We start from the raw sequence: 15,805 nt of genomic DNA on the forward strand, positions 1-15,805 counted from the left end.
AGCATTACTGTAGTCAGAATAGTAGTTATCACCACCCGGAGGAAGATAATAATGCAATACAATTCAAAATTAATAGATTGCACATTTTATTAACAATTACCTTAACTGTACATTTATGCAAAACCCAATTAAACTCTGTAGTTTGAGTGATTCCACAAAACTGAGGAACTTGATCGAGTGATACCTGCTTTTCTTTTTCTTTTTTTATAAATATTTATTAGAGTTTCCAAATTAATACAAAGAAGAAGAAAAAGAAAAAAGAAAAAAAAGAAAAAGTAACAAAAAGTAACAAAAATACAAAGATACAAAATTAAAAAACAGTTAAAACAAATATAGTTTCCATTACTTATTTCCATTAACTTGTTTCCCAGACCTCCTCTCACCTCCCCCTTTTGTACAGTGGTGTCCCGCAAGACGAATGCCTCGCAAGACGAAAAACTCGCTAGACGAAAGAGTTTTCCGTTTTTTGAGGTGCTTCGCAAGACGAATTTCCCTATGGGCTTGCTTCGCAAGACGAAACGTCTTGTGAGTTCTTGCGAGTTTGTTTCCTTTTTCTTAAAGCCGCTAAGCCGTTAATAGCCGCTAAGCCCCGTGCTTCGCAAGACGAAAAAACCGCAAGACGAAGAGACTCGCGGAACGGATTAATTTCGTCTTGCGAGGCACCACTGTATTCCAGTTCAAATTCTTAACTCAGCAAATCCTTATTATAACTTATTATAACTTATTGCTCAACCTTTACATTACAGCTAGTAACCACTTAATTTCTGTCCAACATCCCTCTAATGTCCATTAATTTTGCAATGCCTCTGCAAATAGTCTTTAAATTTCTACAAGTCTTCTTCCGCCGACTCTTTTCCCTGGTCTCGGATTCTGCCGGTCATTTCTGCTAGTCCCATGTAGTCTATCACCTTCATCTGCCATTCTTGCAGAGTGGGTAAATCTTGTGTCTTCCAATACTTCGCGATGAGTATTCTTGCTGCTGTTGTTGCATACATAAAAAAGTTCTTTCTTTGACACCAATTGGCCGACCATGCCCAGAAGAAAGGCCTCTGGTTTCTTAAGGAAGGTATATTTAAATACCTTTTTCAGTTCATTATAAATGATTTCCCAGAAAGCCTTAATCTTTGGGCACGTCCACCAAAGGTGAAAGAATGTACCTTCAGTCTCTTTACATTTCCAACATTTGTTATCGGGCAAGTGATAAATTTTTGCAAGCTTGACTGGGGTTATGTACCACCTATATATCATTTTCATTATATTCTCTCTTAAGGCATTACAGGCCGTAAATTTCAAACCGGTGGTCCATAACTGTTCCCAGTCAGCAAACATAATGTTATGTCCAACATCCTGTGCCCATTTAATCATAGCAGACTTCACCGTTTCATCCTGGGTGTTCCATTTCAGCAGCATGTTATACATCTTTGACAAAAATCTTAGTTTTGGGTTCTAACAATTCTGTTTCTAATTTTGATTTTTCCACCTGGAATCCAATTTTCTTGTCCAATTTATAAGCCTCCATTATCTGATAATAATGAAGCCAGTCTCGCACTGCGATACCTGTTTTTCAAAGTCAGATAGTCATTGACACACATCCCACTTGGTGCGCTGCTAGGTATCTCCACTGCCCCCAGGGGGTTGTAACACTCACTTTCAGAACCACTGCTCTATGACCTGGGGGTGGGGGCCAGTTCTCATCAGCCTCACAGCCAACACTGGCCAGTGGTCAGGGGGAATAGTCCAACAACATCTGGAGGGGGCACCAGGACAGCCACCTTAATCTAGAGTGGGGTAGTCCAGTGGGTGGTCTGGGCGGTGCATGCACCCTCCAAGCCCTTGCACTGCTTTCCCAAAGCCCAGCACCTCACTTAGCTGGGCCACCCTAATCTAGAGAGAACTGGGATACCCCAGCCAGAAGAGAATAGTGGACTGAAATAGAGAAGTATCAAAGACAATGGCCAAATCTATTAAAGATAAAAGGGGAGTGATTTAGCATACTGTTCCCCACCCCACCCCCAACATGACTGGCCTTAGGACTCTGCCTGGGTCATCTTATCTATTATTTGTTTTGTGCCCTATTCTTCAGCCAAAAAGGCCTGACAATCCCTACCCTCAGGTCTACAATCTTAAGAGAAATGACAGGACAAGCAAGGGGAAAGGGACAGGGAGGGTGGAAGAAAATCAAAACTCAGGGACCAACTTATAGACAGTTGTTCCTGTAATGACCAGCTGGCCCAGCTCAGGGACAGGAGGTGCATCATTGCTGGGCATTTGTTATTGTTGTTGTTGTTGTTTAGTCATTTAGTCGTGTCCGACTCTTCGTGACCCCATGGACCAGAGCACGCCAGACACTCCTGTCTTTCACTGCCTCCCGCAGTTTGGTCAGACTCATGTTTGTAGCTTCGAGAACACTATCCAACCATCTCGTCTTCTGTCGTCCCCGTCTCCATCTTTCCCAACATCAGGGTCTTTTCCAGGGAGTCTTCTCTTCTCATGAGGTGGCCAAAGTATTGGAGCCTCAGCTTCAGGATCTGAGCATTCAGGGCTGATTTCCTTAAGAATGGAGAGATTTGATCTTCTTGCAGTCCATGGGACTCTCAAGAGTCTCCTCCAACACCATAATTCAAAAGCATCAATTCTTCGGCGCTCAGCCTTCTTTAGAGTCCAGCTCTCACTTCCATACATCACTACTGGGAAAACCATAGTCTCTGCTTTTAGCAAGCAGGGCATTTAGCAAGATGCAATGGGCCTTGCTCCACATCTCTCTTGCACTGAGGCAGTCTGCCGGAATGGCAGTCTCCCCAGGAGACAGCGGAGGGGAGAGGCGGCCTGGTGGGAGCTGCCACAGCAGAGCTGATAGACTGAGCTCTGCTTCCCAGGCCCCCCCACTGCTTGCTTACCTTCCAAGCCAGCCTGTAGCCACACGTTCCTTGGAAGAGTCACCTTCCTCCACCACAAAGGGTCGCAGTCTGAGCCATTCAAGGTTGCTCATATAGGGATGTCTGCGGAGGGCACAACCCTTGTTCTGGAAAGACATCCCAAAATGGTGCTCAGAGGGGCAAAGACCTTTGGAGGCCCTATGCCATGAAAAGATTTTGGTGCCCCCACGTATATCTAATTCAAAATATAAACAATAATAAACTGTAAAATAAATTTTTACTTTTTGAAATGAAACAAAAACTACAGTAAGATGGAAAGTCATGTTTATTTTTGCATAGTTGTAGAAATGATGTTTGTGTTCAGCTGCACCATATGGTCCAAGGGGGAATTCCTATGGTGTCCTCCTTCCCTTGATGCCCTAAGCACATGCTTATTTTGCTTAATGGTTATTCCAGCCCTGGGCAGAGAGACTAGGCTGAGCACAGGAGATGCTGTAACACCCAGCAGGACCACACATCTCTGTGGATTTATGGCTGATGATGGTGCAAACGTCACATTAAAGATTCATATTGATTTTCAATTGTATTTTATTGCTCCTTTTCATAGAACCAGAGAATTGTAGAGTGGGGAAAGTCCCCAAGGATCATCTAGTCCAATCTACTGCAATTAATTATCTCTGAGATTGTAATGCAATAAAAATACCCTTTGAATTCTATGGAACTGGACTTTCGGTTTGGCTCACTCTCCTGTGGCTTCCAAGGTTGAGGCTGCTCCCCAGCCCTGAAGGAATGCCCAGCAGGGTGACAATGGCTGCGAGGCCATGTGGAAAGCGATCACAGCAGCACTTTGACCTCCAGCCAGTGTTTTTGCTTTCTTTATTAATGCCACGTCAGACTCAACTAGAACCGGAAATCCCCTTAGGGTCTCAGTGCCAATGCCAGGCTGCCAACCCCAGAGCACTTTTAAAGAGAGAGAGAGAAGGGGTCAAGTCCGTGGCTGTGGGATGCTCTGCAGTCCACAGGAAGGTGTCTGAGCTTTGTGGAAGGCTTGACATGCAAGCTCTATTGAAAGTTTGGTTGGCTGTTTTGCTTCAACAGGTCAGCTGCAAAGGGCTCTCTGGATCCGTGCGCTGGCCTCTCTGGGCCCCAAGGAGACCATCATCTCAGCAACGCTGGGTCCTTCCTGAAATGGACAGGGAGGTTACTCCAGAAAGGGAGGGGGAGCCCCTGCTAACCGGCAAGGAACACCTCCCTACTTGAAAACCGGAGCTCCTGAAGCTCTGTGGAAGCTAGAGTCTGAGAGGCCTCCATTACAGCACTCCCTCTTCCATATTAATACCACAATTCCATTGACGGAGTGCTCTACAACCTTTGTAGCTACAGTACCACCACTCCTCCTGAGTAAACAACATTGGCCCAGTATACCTGAAGGGCCGTCTCCACCTCCATCGTTCAGCCCGGATACTGAGGTCCAGCTCCGAGGGCCTTCTGGCGGTTCCCACACTGGAAGAAGTGAGCTTACAGGGAACCAGGCATAGGGCCTTCTTGGTGGTGGTGCCCGCCCTGTGGAACACCTTCCCACCAGATGTCAAGGAAATAAACAAGTATGTGACTTTTAGAAGACATCTGAAAGCAGCTTCCTATGATTTCAGTGCTGCCCAATAAATGGAACAACATTTAAAAAACTGGCAACCTGTATTAGGTGTTTAGCTGGCATCTTCATGTTGCCATTCAGGCGCCAAGTAAAGACTTGCTGATCAGGGCATGCTTGGGGTGTGGGGAGGGCTCACAGAATCATAGAGTTGGAAGGGACCCAGAGGATCGTCTAGTCCAATCCCCCGCAATGCAGGAATATGCAGCTGTCCCTGAATGAAACCTGCAACTTTGACATTGTCAGCACCATGCTCTAACCAACTGAGCTATCCATCCTTAGTCTTGGTTTTATTCTAGCTCTAGCTTGACCTGTGGGTTTTTGCTCATACTTTTTCATTATTAATTGTCAGAAATGGTCCATCCGTGTTAACTGATTTCACGTGTTTTTATTGTTATAAGCCGCTGATTTGCTGAAAACGAGGCCCAAATAATTTTAGGTCAGCCTTTGTCAATTTGGCGCCCTCTATGTTTTGGACTACAACTCCCATCGGCCCCAACATGATATGGCTAGGGCTGATGGGAGTTGTAGTCCAAAATACCTCGAGTCTACCAGGATGGCTCTTTCGATTATTTTAAAGAGATGCAGCAACTACCACTGAGGTCCATTAGCAGAGCCAAGCCAGCTATTGGCTTTCAAAACAGAGCAGTTCAGATGATGAGATTTGGGAAGTGGGGCCCGGGGAAATTTACCTTCTGGCCACTGAGGGCCAAGCGGAGAAGTCTCATCATGCCACTGTATTGGGTCCCACTTATCTGCTCCTGCAGCCGCCTCAGGTCTTTGCCCAGCTCCTCTGGGGTCAGAGCAGCCACCGGCTGTTCCAGCAACCTTTGGGAAGAGAAGAAGAAGAAGAAAGGATATTACTTTAAACTCGTTTTTCTAAACTGTGGCTCAGTTTTCACTTGGAAAAGCTACTGCCAAGTGATTTATCGTATCCATTTTGCAGGGCAGGTTGTTTCACTTGCAGAAGACCCTTCATGTGGCAAGAGTCATAGAATTGTAGACTTGGAAGGGACCACGAGGGTCATCTAGTCCAACCCCCTGCAATGCCCAATATGGGCCATCTTTTGCCTAATGTGGGACTCAAATCCACAACCCTGTGATTAAGAGTTTCATATTCTACCAGCTGAGATAATGTAAGGTTCTACTGTTTATTTACCATATGAGGGAGACTGGCTGAAAACACGTGCTTACTCCAGCATGGAAAGTACCTGCTGTCACTCAGGTGAGGAGGAAGGTGGAGGAGGCCAGACCTCTGGGTGGTTGCAACATCCCAATGGGTTAAAAAACAACAACAAGCAAGGTCCAGGGCAACTCACCTGAGAACCAGCCTTCCTATTTTGTCTGCCTCTGCTGAAATGGTTTGCAGCTCCTCGTGAGGCACGGAGGGCCGGATCCACAAGAAAGAATACTTGGGTGACACCAAGTCCTTGAGGCGGCTTATGTGACCCTGGGGGGAAGGACCACTGAGGTTCAGAGAGACAGGCAGATCAGTTCCCCTGGCTGGAGCCCCCACCCCAACACCACATCTCTCCCTGCCCCACGGCACCTTCTTACCTTAAAGTCGAAGAGTTTCCAGCTAGGAAACATATATAGCATGAAGTTCACCTGGCACCTTCATTATACACCTTTAGGCTCCAGGCAAAAATGTTCCTTTTTAACCAGGCCTTTGGTTGATCTGTTTGACATCCTATAGCCTTCTAAAATGTGGCTCTTTTCTGGGTGTGTGTTATTGGGTTGTTGTTTTTATTTTGATTATACAGTGGTACCTCTAGTTACAAACTTAATTCTTTCCGGAGGTCTGTTCTTAACCTGAAACTGTTCTTAACAAGAGGCGTGATTTCGCTAATGGGGCCTCTTGCTGCTGCTGTGCCGCCGGCACATGTTTTCCATTCTCATCCTGGGCAAAGTTCTCAACTCAAGGTAACTCTTCCAGGTTAGTGGAGTTTGTAACCTAAAGCGTATGTAACCTGAGGCGTTTGTAACTTGAGGTACCACTGTATATGTTGTGATCTTTTCTGTGAACTGCCCTGAGATCTCCAGGTATAAGGTGGTATATAAACTCAATTAATAATAGTACAGTGGTACCTCAGGTTACAGACGCTTCAGGTTACAGACTCCGCTAACCCAGAAATAGTACCTCGGGTTAAGAACTTTGCTTCAGGATGAGAACAGAAATCGTGCTCCAGCAGCGCAGCAGCAGCAGTAGGCCCCATTAGCTAAAGTGGTACCTCAGGTTAAGAACAATTTCAGGTTAAGAACAGACCTGCAGAATGCATTAAGTACTTAACCCGAGGTACCACTGTACAGTGGTGCCCCGCAAGACGAATGCCTCGCAAGACGGAAAACCCGCTAGACGAAAGGGTTTTCCGTTTTGGAGGTGCTTCGCAAAACGAATTTTCTATGGGCTTGCTTCGCAAGACGAAAATGTCTTACGAGTTCCTGCGGGTTTTTTCCCCTTCCCCCCCCCCCTTTTTCTAAGCCGCTAAGCCGCTTATCCGCTTATCCGCTAAAAGCCGCTAATAGCACTAATCCGCTAAGCCGTCAATGGGCTTGCTTCGCAAGACGAAAAAAACGCTAGACGAAGAGAATCGCGGAACGGATTCTTTTCGTCTTGCGAGGCACCACTGTAATAGTATTTCTTATGCAAATATTGAGGCACCCAGTCACTCAGTGCCACCAGTGGAAACCATCTGGCTCATTTAAGCCTGTGTTATTTCATAATGATGACACTCACAGGTGGAGGACACTCTTATTTTTATATATCATTATTATTTGTAAAGGAAATCTATGTCTGAGTTAACACTTCGTTATCCCTTTGGAGACGTGCTGTATCTTTTGTGCTCCCAGGATGTGACGCTTTGCGGTGTTAAAATTTAGGGCCTTTGTTTTCTTTCCTTTCGTTATGTTGGCAGTTTATTTAATAAAAAAAAAAAACAAGAAAGTAAAGAGGCAGGCACACTTGTGCACAGACACACACACCCTCTTTGCCTGACTTACCATTCTAAGCAGCAGCACCTGCTCCACATAGCCCTTCTCAAGGACCTCCCGGTCTACCACCTGGCTCCCGTAGGTCTCCTCCACAGAGGCCTGCACCTCTGCCACCAGCTCTTGCCGTTGCAGGTCATCTTCAATCCGACGGGTCAGGTGGATCCTGTGCACACACACACAAAGACACTTCATAGCATCATACAAGTGAAGAGTTGGAAAGGACCTGAGGAGCATTTAATCCATCCCCCTGCAGTACTAGAATATGCAGCTAGAATATCCACATGGGTATTGAACCTGCAGCCTTGACAGTGTCAGCAGCATGCTTTAACCGGCTGAGCTATAAGGAGTGGGATGACCTTTTAGGGATACACTTCCTCAGTTTCTCAGCGATGCCTGTTTGCACCCTATGTGACATCTTGCTTTTTCTTCCCTGAATGCAGCCTGACTTCAAGGAGGTGGCAGAAGAGACCCCCTGAGCTGGAGGGGGACTGGACTCCAAGGAAGGGAACAGGGAAGGGGACCAAAAGGTGATGCTCAGCAGATGTAGACCTCCCCACAGGGGATAAACAGCCCACAGATCAACAGCCAACCAGGAAATGCATGGAAGCTGGTGCTACCCCGCCCCTCTGGTTCCTCCACCTGTTGAACTCAGACAGCTTCTCAAGATCCAGCAGAGCTGAGTGCCTTTCGATCCTGCTCACGTTGAACTCCTCAATCAGCTCCTTCAACGTCCTGCCCATCCGGTTATCTGCAAATGAAACCAAGAGGTCCGATTAGATTTTGATTAGATTAATTAAAATCTCAAACAAGAATGGAAATGTGTAGAAGAATACATGACAAAAACATGCTCCAACAAGAATTTATTGATATGTATAGGGCGCTGTGGGTTAAACCACAGAGCCTAGGACTTGCCGATCAGAAGGTCGGCGGTTCGAATCCCAGCGATGGGGTGAGCTCCCGTTGCTCGGTCCCTGCTCCTGCCAACCTAGCAGTTCGAAAGCACGTCAACGTGCAAGTAGATAAATAGGTACTGCTCTGGTGGGAAGGTAAACGGCGTTTCCGTGCGCTGCTCTGGTTCACCAGAAGCAGCTTAGTCATGCTGGCCACATGACCCGGAAGCTGTACGCCGGCTCTCTCGGCCAATAAAGCGAAATGAGCGCCGCAACCACAGAGTCGGTCATGACTGGACCTAATGGTCAGGGGTCCCCTTTAATTTAATTTATTCATCAACATTGATGATAATTATTTCCACATTTGGCACCAGCCTTGCCCAGGTAATCCAACTGTACCCCATTTTGGGACCCACTGGAATCGATGGCATACAACTCTAGGATTCCAGTGATGGGCTAAGCAGAAAATGTCCCGGGAGGCCTCAGGAAGCCCAGGGACTACCTACTAAGGAGGGACCAGCTCCAGGAGAGACTCCACTGAACACAGTCATTTGCCAAGACAAGGTGGAAAAGCGGGACACCCATAATTTTATGAGCAGGATTCAAATACAAGCAGAGAATTCACACCAACTGAGCCAGCCTGCTGGGGTGTTGAGGGCTACAGCCTCATTACCTGCAAACCCAGAGCCACAATTTGTCATGATGTCCAGCAGGGCTTCGGGAAACCAGCCATCCTGCGCAAGCTGCTCCACAAAGATGTCCCCCTGCCTCTTGGAAAGCTTGCTGCCGTCTTTGTTCAGGAGCAAAGGGAGGTGGCCAAATTGAGGTGGGTCCCAGCCAAAGGCCCTGTAGAGGAGGAGGTGCTTGGAGGTGGAGATGAGCCACTCTGCCCCCCGCAGGACATGGCTGATCCCCATGACGTGGTCATCCACCACGTTGGCCAGGTGGTAGGTGGGGAAGCCATCGCTCTTCAGGATCACCGGATCCCCTTCGATGCTGGCAACAACGTGCTTGCTCCAGCCGTGGATCAGGTCGCAGAAGGGTTCCGAGTTCTCCTCCAGGCGGAAGCGCATGACAGAGTCAATGCCCTGAGACACCTTCTCGGCCACCTGCTTGGGGCTCAGGTGGCGGCACCTGTTGTCATATCTGTAAGGAGAGGGGCAGGGTTAGGAATCACATCTGAAGAAACAACAGCAGCAGCAGCAGCAGCAGGCTTCATCTATAACCTAAGCCGCTGGTTCTAATTCAACTGAACCAACACAAAACTTCAAGGCTTTGAGAAACCCAGAATCCCAGCTGACCGGACCACCCTGCCTTTGATGGAGGCAGGAAATGTGTCTCCAGAACTTGTACTTTTACAGGGGTTGCACATTGGCACTTAGGAACTCCCTGCCTGTTGATTTTTTTTATTATTCATTTGCAGTATTTATAGCCCACAGTATTTTCAATCCCGGGGTGGGGAACAAAGGAATGAAAATAAGAGAAAAACAACGTTAAAAAGTCACAAAACAGGTACAATAAACGACTAAACAAGGAAAATTACAGCTACAAAAACCCTGTATTTCCAATTTAACAAAATACCTAGGTAAAAACAAGCAAATCGTTCAAACAGATTTGTTTCAAACAGAGCCAGTGTGGTGTAGTGGTTAGTGTGTTGAACTAAGACCTGGGAGACTGGGGTTCAAATCCCCACTCAGCCATGAAGCTCAATGGGGGGCCCCTGGGCCAGTCACTGCCTCTCAGCCTGGCCTACCTCACAGGGTTGTTTGTAAGGATAATACGAGGAAAGGGAAAATCTGTATGCCACTTTAAGCTCCTTGGAGGAAAGGTGGGATATAAACATAAGAAAAAGAAAAAAGAAGACAAACAGATGGTCTTAGCGATAGTTCCCATCATCCCCTTTTCAATTATGGCTGCTGACTCTTTCCCTCTCTGTCTCTCCCACAAAGAGAACCTGTACTCTGTGGCTTTTGATTTAACACATTTTGCCCCTGCCCCCAAACCCTCCAAGTTCTCACTCTGAGCAGGATAAATTGTTGCCCACAAGCAGCCATAGCAAAAGATCTCCCAAGCCCTTCTCCACAGTAGCAACAGAGCAAGGAACATATACTAAGGAAATTTGGGGAGGGGGCGTCAGGCCACAGCCAGTGCTTCTCTCTCCTTCCCTCTTAGATTCACAGAATTAGTCCAGCTCCCTGCAACACATTAGGCAAAGGTCCTTGCTCTATTGTTCCAGATACTGCTGGAGATTGAGAAACAGGCCTCTGAAGCCGATAAGCCTGATAAGGAAAACACTGGCCTTTCCTGGCCATCAAGGCCATTCCTGATTGTAAGCATGCTGGGTCAAGGCCCAAAGTCCACAGAGCCCCACACGGACAATTCTTTGGACTCACCCAGCCCTGCCTCCTGATTCCCCATCAGCCAAACGTCAGCCCCCATCCCACCAGCATTCAGGACTCTCCTTGGAAGAACGCAGAATTGTCAAAGGCAGAGAGACGTGTAGCAATCCTGCGGCTGAGCAGGACCCAGGTTGCGTCAGCAGCCACGCAGAGAGCACACCCAGGTCTAACCTCCACCTGATCCTTACCGTGGCGTCTGCCGGTTCCTCAGAGCCTCTTTCCTCAGCAGCTCCAGGCGCTGGGGGGTGCAAAAGCAGCGGTAGGCAGCCCCCTTCTCCAGAAGCAGCTCTGCGGCTTCCCTGTATAGGCTGAGTCGCTGGGATTGCTGGTACGGGGCTGCTGGGCCACCCCGGCGAGGGCTCTCCTCAGGTGGGATGCCTGCAAGGGGAGGCAGGGACAGCTCTTCAGAAGCAATCAAGAGCAAAGGGATCCCAAACGTGGTCCACCCTGCCCTCCTGTGGACCACTTGGAAATTGCTGAGGATGGCTAAGAGCTGTTGCCGCCAGGCGCAAGGTGTGCCGCCCACTCGCCTGCCATTTTGTCACCCCCCTCAGTCATGACACCCAGGGCAGACTGCACCCACCGCACCCCCCTTCCGACACCTCTGGGGGAACTCGAGTGCAAGTTTAGAAAAGTGCAGACAGAGATAGTCTTACAGTGACTCAGATCATTTAAATCCCAGGGAGGCTTGAAGTCCCCACATCCCATAATCACATGATGATTTTATCAGGTGAAGAAGTGGTGACTCATTATCTGCTCCCCTGATTTTAAATAAATCCCCATTCCCAGGTCACTTAAATCCCAACTCACTGGACTGTGCTGCAGCCCAGCTGCAAACCCCTTTTAAACAAGGCTTTTCTGATGGAAATGCCTGTAGCAAGAGTTAGAGGAAGATAGCCAGTAGCATAAAAGGGCAGGCATTCTTGTGGGCACCCCAGTGACAAAAGCATCAAGAAGTAGGCAGGTGAGTTAGGCACCTGTGAGAGTGCAGCCACAGGGAGAGAAGGCCAGAGCAATCAACCCTCTCCCTTTTTGGATCTTGCAAATCCCAACTTTCCAAACAGAAAAATTATAACAAAGAAAATGCACATTATGCAGGTGGAAAAACAAATCAAGTGTGGGAGGGAGCCATCTAATTACTGAACACAGAGTGTCAGATGTACAACTCTTTGCTTGCTGGACAGAAGTCACATGTGTCTAAAGTGTGGTGGATAACTCACCATCAGCAAATAAATTTGTTTCCTTGAGGCCAAGGCAGCTGACTTGGAGATTGTGTTTTGCTTCGTTTTTTTTGAAAGTAAGCAAAGAAACAAGGAGGGGGGAGTCTGAACCCCTTTCTATGAGGTTAAGCATCAGGGAGGGTAGATAACTTGCTGTGAGTGATGGGGCAGCTGTCCTGTTCTCCAAGGTGGTTTATGATGATGCTGGGAAAGAAAAGCGGGGGTGGCGAGAGGAGGGGGCTGGAATATTTTCTATTTCCCCACTCCCTGGATAAGACAGAAAAACCAAGAACAAAGAGACCTACATTGGCTCCCAGTACATTTCTGAACACAATCCAAAATGCTGGTGCTGACCTTTAAAACCCTAAACGGCCTCAGCCCTGTATACCAGAAGAAGCATCTCCACCCCCATCATCCAGCCTGGTCACCGAGACCCAGCTCCGAGGGCCCTCACTGTGAGAAGTGAAGTTACAAGGAGCCAGACAGAGGGCCTTCTCAGTAGTGGCACCCACCCTGTGGAACGCCCTCCCATCAGATGTCAAGAAGATAACTAACTATACAACCTTGGGAAGACATCTGAAGGTAGCCCTGCATTATTATTATTGAGGATCTGATCATCTTGCACTGCTTCCCTGAGGAAACCTGGCAAAGCACGCAACCCCACACACTGTTTGGCCCCTGTGTTAGAGCTTGAACTGCATGCATGTGTGGGCAAGCAGAATTACCTGCCCATTCCAGCATATCTTCTATGCCTTCAGCAGCCCCGGGCACCACCCGGCTTTGGTCTGTGTCCTCCAGTCTGAGGATGAAACTCCCTTGGTGTTTCTTGGCAAAAATGTAGTTGTACAAAGCAGTCCGCAGGCCACCTAGGTGCAGGAACCCTGCACAGCACGTAGAAAAGGAAGAACAAGGTACATGAGGCACAACTCTGGTGCTATAATCAGAGGCTGTTTGCTGTTCTAGCTGAAAAGAGAACCTCCACATCAAGAGTCATTCCACTTCCAATTACATGAGCAGGAGAGAAGTGAACGGTTTAAAATGTACAAGCAGTTGAAAACTACCTTCCTTCTCAAAATAATATTAGAATTCAGGCTGGCTGGTTCAGAACGTGCAATGCATATCACAGCCCCAAGAAAAAGAGGCAACTGTTTACTTAGTTAACTTTTAAAAGAGGAATAGGCAAAAGTAGGGAGAAAAGGTGTGCTGAGAGATGTTAACGATGACAGCTGAAATGGAACTCCGTGTTCAAGAGCAGTCTACCTCTGATTAACAAAGGAAGGCACCTTTATGAGCTTCCCAGAAACATGCACTTGGCCTTTTTTGGATGCAGCTGTGATGGAATAGAATTTCCACCTTCTGCAACCAGCACTGTTATGATGGCAGTTGCGAGGCAAGCTATATGGAGATCACCAGGTTGGGGAAGGCTGAATAAGATAGGTTTTCGGTCTGATCCATGCACCTGGGCAATTCTTGTGCTATCCCTACATATCCAACTTCAACTGGGTTCAGGGACCTTCAACCACAAGGTTAAGCATACTTCAGGCTTCCATGATCTACTCTGATTTCTACTGAGACACTTTTGACAAACCCCCCTTTGTTTTTGTTCATCCCACACCAAGGGCATAACAGCGGCATCTCAGCTCCAAGGACAGTAATAAAAACCAAGAGGCATTCAATTAGGCCTGCACAACTCATGATTCATGAAGCTTACTAGATCCCACCATTGGTAGTTAATTATAACTCAATGAGTAAGTGTGTAGGGGTCAGAGGCCTAGTATCTTGGGAGACCTTATTTTTTTAATGACTGTAAGTTGTTTTTAATATAGTTTGAATGCTGTAACCCATCCTGGGACCTTAAGTGTGAAGGGCAGGTAAAAAAATGAATTGATACCTATTAATACTTGTTATATGGCTATGCATAATCATTTTGACATAGCGTGGTTCCCATTTATAACCAACAATAGTGTATTACACAAACCTCCAACGACTCATGCATCGCTATGGAATGGGTTATTTGCCTTTCCCCTGATGGGTTCTCTTAAACCTGTTTCAGACTATCCCTTTGTTGTTGATTATGATGGCACAGTTACAGCTGCGGGGTTTGTTCTCTTTTTATTTCTCTTCACATCCTATTGACTTTTTACAGCTGTAGTTTCAGCAAACCAGCAAACACGTATTTTAAAAAAATATGATAACAATATCCGATTTGGAGAATCGCTTTTGCAAACTGCCCGGGAAGGCAGCACAATCCTAATCGTGTCAGGCAGCGGCCCAAGGAAGTCCCCGCGGCTTCGGCAGCAAGGCGAGGAGCTCCGCGTGGCTCCGGGGCAGCTCACCTGTGGGGCTGGGCGCGAACCTCACCCGCACGCCGGACCCCCGGACTGCGCCTCGCAAGGCATCCCCCACCGCTGCAGCGCCCAGTCCCATGGCAGCGGCGACAGCAGCGGCCTCCCAGCTGTAGACTCAATAGGCAGCTGCAGAAGCGCACGTGGTCTAACACAAGGCCCCGCCCTCCGCGCCCCATTGGCCACATTCCGTCGGTCATTCAGTTTCCGACAGGAACAAGGGGCGGAGCCAGACTTAAAGAAACAACGTCCTCGCTGCATCCGCCGAAATGGGGCAACGCCGAAGTGGGACCAAATACTATCAGTTTTACTTTTTATTTTATCTTTTATTTTAAATTTTTAATAGAATATTTATTTTTCTATTCTATATTAAGGGGAGGAAGAGAGGGTGGATTTATTTTTAATATACACATTATTTTTGCGGGGTTTTTCGGCTAATAGAACCTGGATCAAGCTGTTCCAATCAATTTATTCTTTATATACGTGTGTGTGTATTTATATTATTTATTTCATAAAATGTGTACACTGCTTGATTGTAAAAAGAAAACCTCTTCAAGCAGTTTACAAAAATAAGAAACAATAAAGTATATGAAACAATAAAATTATCAGTAAGACAAGTTAGCAACAATAATCTCAAACTTTAGTATATGGCAGCACAGCAAATTAGCTAGAAGGCTGACCTTTGCATCCTGCTTGGGGTGGGCTTCCCAGAGGAGGTTGCACCTAGTTGGCCACTGCCCCTATAAGAGACAGGCTTGCAGCAGAGCTCCAAGGGCCACCCTTCTCTAGGTAAGACAACCTTAGCTGAGAGGCAGAGCTGCTGCCTGCCATGCAAAAGGTCCTGGGTGGGAAAGAGTCCCTGCCAGAGTTCCTGGAGACTGGCTGTGCTAAGTAACTATGTTGCTGTAAAAGCAACCAGTGTCTTGTGGCAAAAAAAAAAAGGACCAGTAACTTTATTCTGATTAGCTTCCATTTATTGGCTGGCTGGCCCTGTGTTCTCCTGCTCCACTGAGGCTCTTTTGAGGCGTGTTGAGAACTTGGCTTTTGATAGTGCTGTTTTATTAGCTGTACAGTATTGTAATACACGTATTTTTATATTGTTTTAATTCTGTCAGAGTTTAATTACTTTTAAATGATTGTATATATATATGTATATATATATATAGCTTTTTTGTATTTTATCTGTGTTGTTTTTATTTGTGGAAGCCACCCTGAGTCCCCCTGTGGGTTAAAAGCAGGATATAAAAAACAACAACAGACAGAGGCGGCAGCGAGAAGGAGGTGGTCAAAACTGTGTCAAATATTTATTTAATAAATAAAGATATTTATTTATTTTTACTTTTTTTAAAAAAAGCGTCATTCCCTTTTGTATCTTTCTTTAAGGCTTTTCCACCGCCTTTCCAGCTTGGGCGATTTACAAAACCAAACCACGT

The 15,805-nt window shown here is 46.9% G+C and overlaps 1 protein-coding gene across 1 annotated transcript; it reads right to left on the bottom strand.

The window, feature by feature from the left end:
* Window positions 1-3,446: 3,446 nt before the first annotated feature.
* EARS2 (glutamyl-tRNA synthetase 2, mitochondrial) lies at window positions 3,447-14,513 on the bottom strand. Its single transcript, XM_081840567.1, has 9 exons — window positions 14,364-14,513; window positions 12,753-12,908; window positions 10,996-11,185; window positions 9,082-9,554; window positions 8,158-8,266; window positions 7,528-7,681; window positions 5,847-5,977; window positions 5,220-5,355; window positions 3,447-4,059 (listed from the first exon to the last, which is right to left on the bottom strand). The coding sequence occupies exons 1-9, from the start codon at window positions 14,452-14,454 to the stop codon at window positions 3,976-3,978; spliced, it is 1,524 nt and encodes a 507-aa protein (XP_081696693.1). The 5' UTR covers window positions 14,455-14,513; the 3' UTR covers window positions 3,447-3,975.
* Between the last annotated feature and the right edge of the window lie 1,292 nt (window positions 14,514-15,805).

This window comes from Podarcis erhardii (assembly GCF_964252035.2).
Source record: "Podarcis erhardii genome assembly, chromosome: 14".
In the NCBI taxonomy this organism is placed as follows: Eukaryota; Metazoa; Chordata; class Lepidosauria; order Squamata; family Lacertidae; genus Podarcis; species Podarcis erhardii.

What these genes read in the sequence shown, in the direction of transcription:
- EARS2 (XM_081840567.1), bottom strand. Translation starts at nt 14,454, where the DNA reads ATGGGACTGGGCGCTGCAGCGGTGGGGGATGCCTTGCGAGGCGCAGTC. An exon ending in AGGAACCGGCAGACGCCACG is followed by an intron (nt 9,555 to 10,995) that starts GTAAGGATCAGG and finishes CTCTCCTTACAG; the next exon opens with ATATGACAACAGGTGCCGCC. An exon ending in AAGCTGTCTGAGTTCAACAG is followed by an intron (nt 7,682 to 8,157) that starts GTGGAGGAACCA and finishes GTGTGTGCACAG; the next exon opens with GATCCACCTGACCCGTCGGA.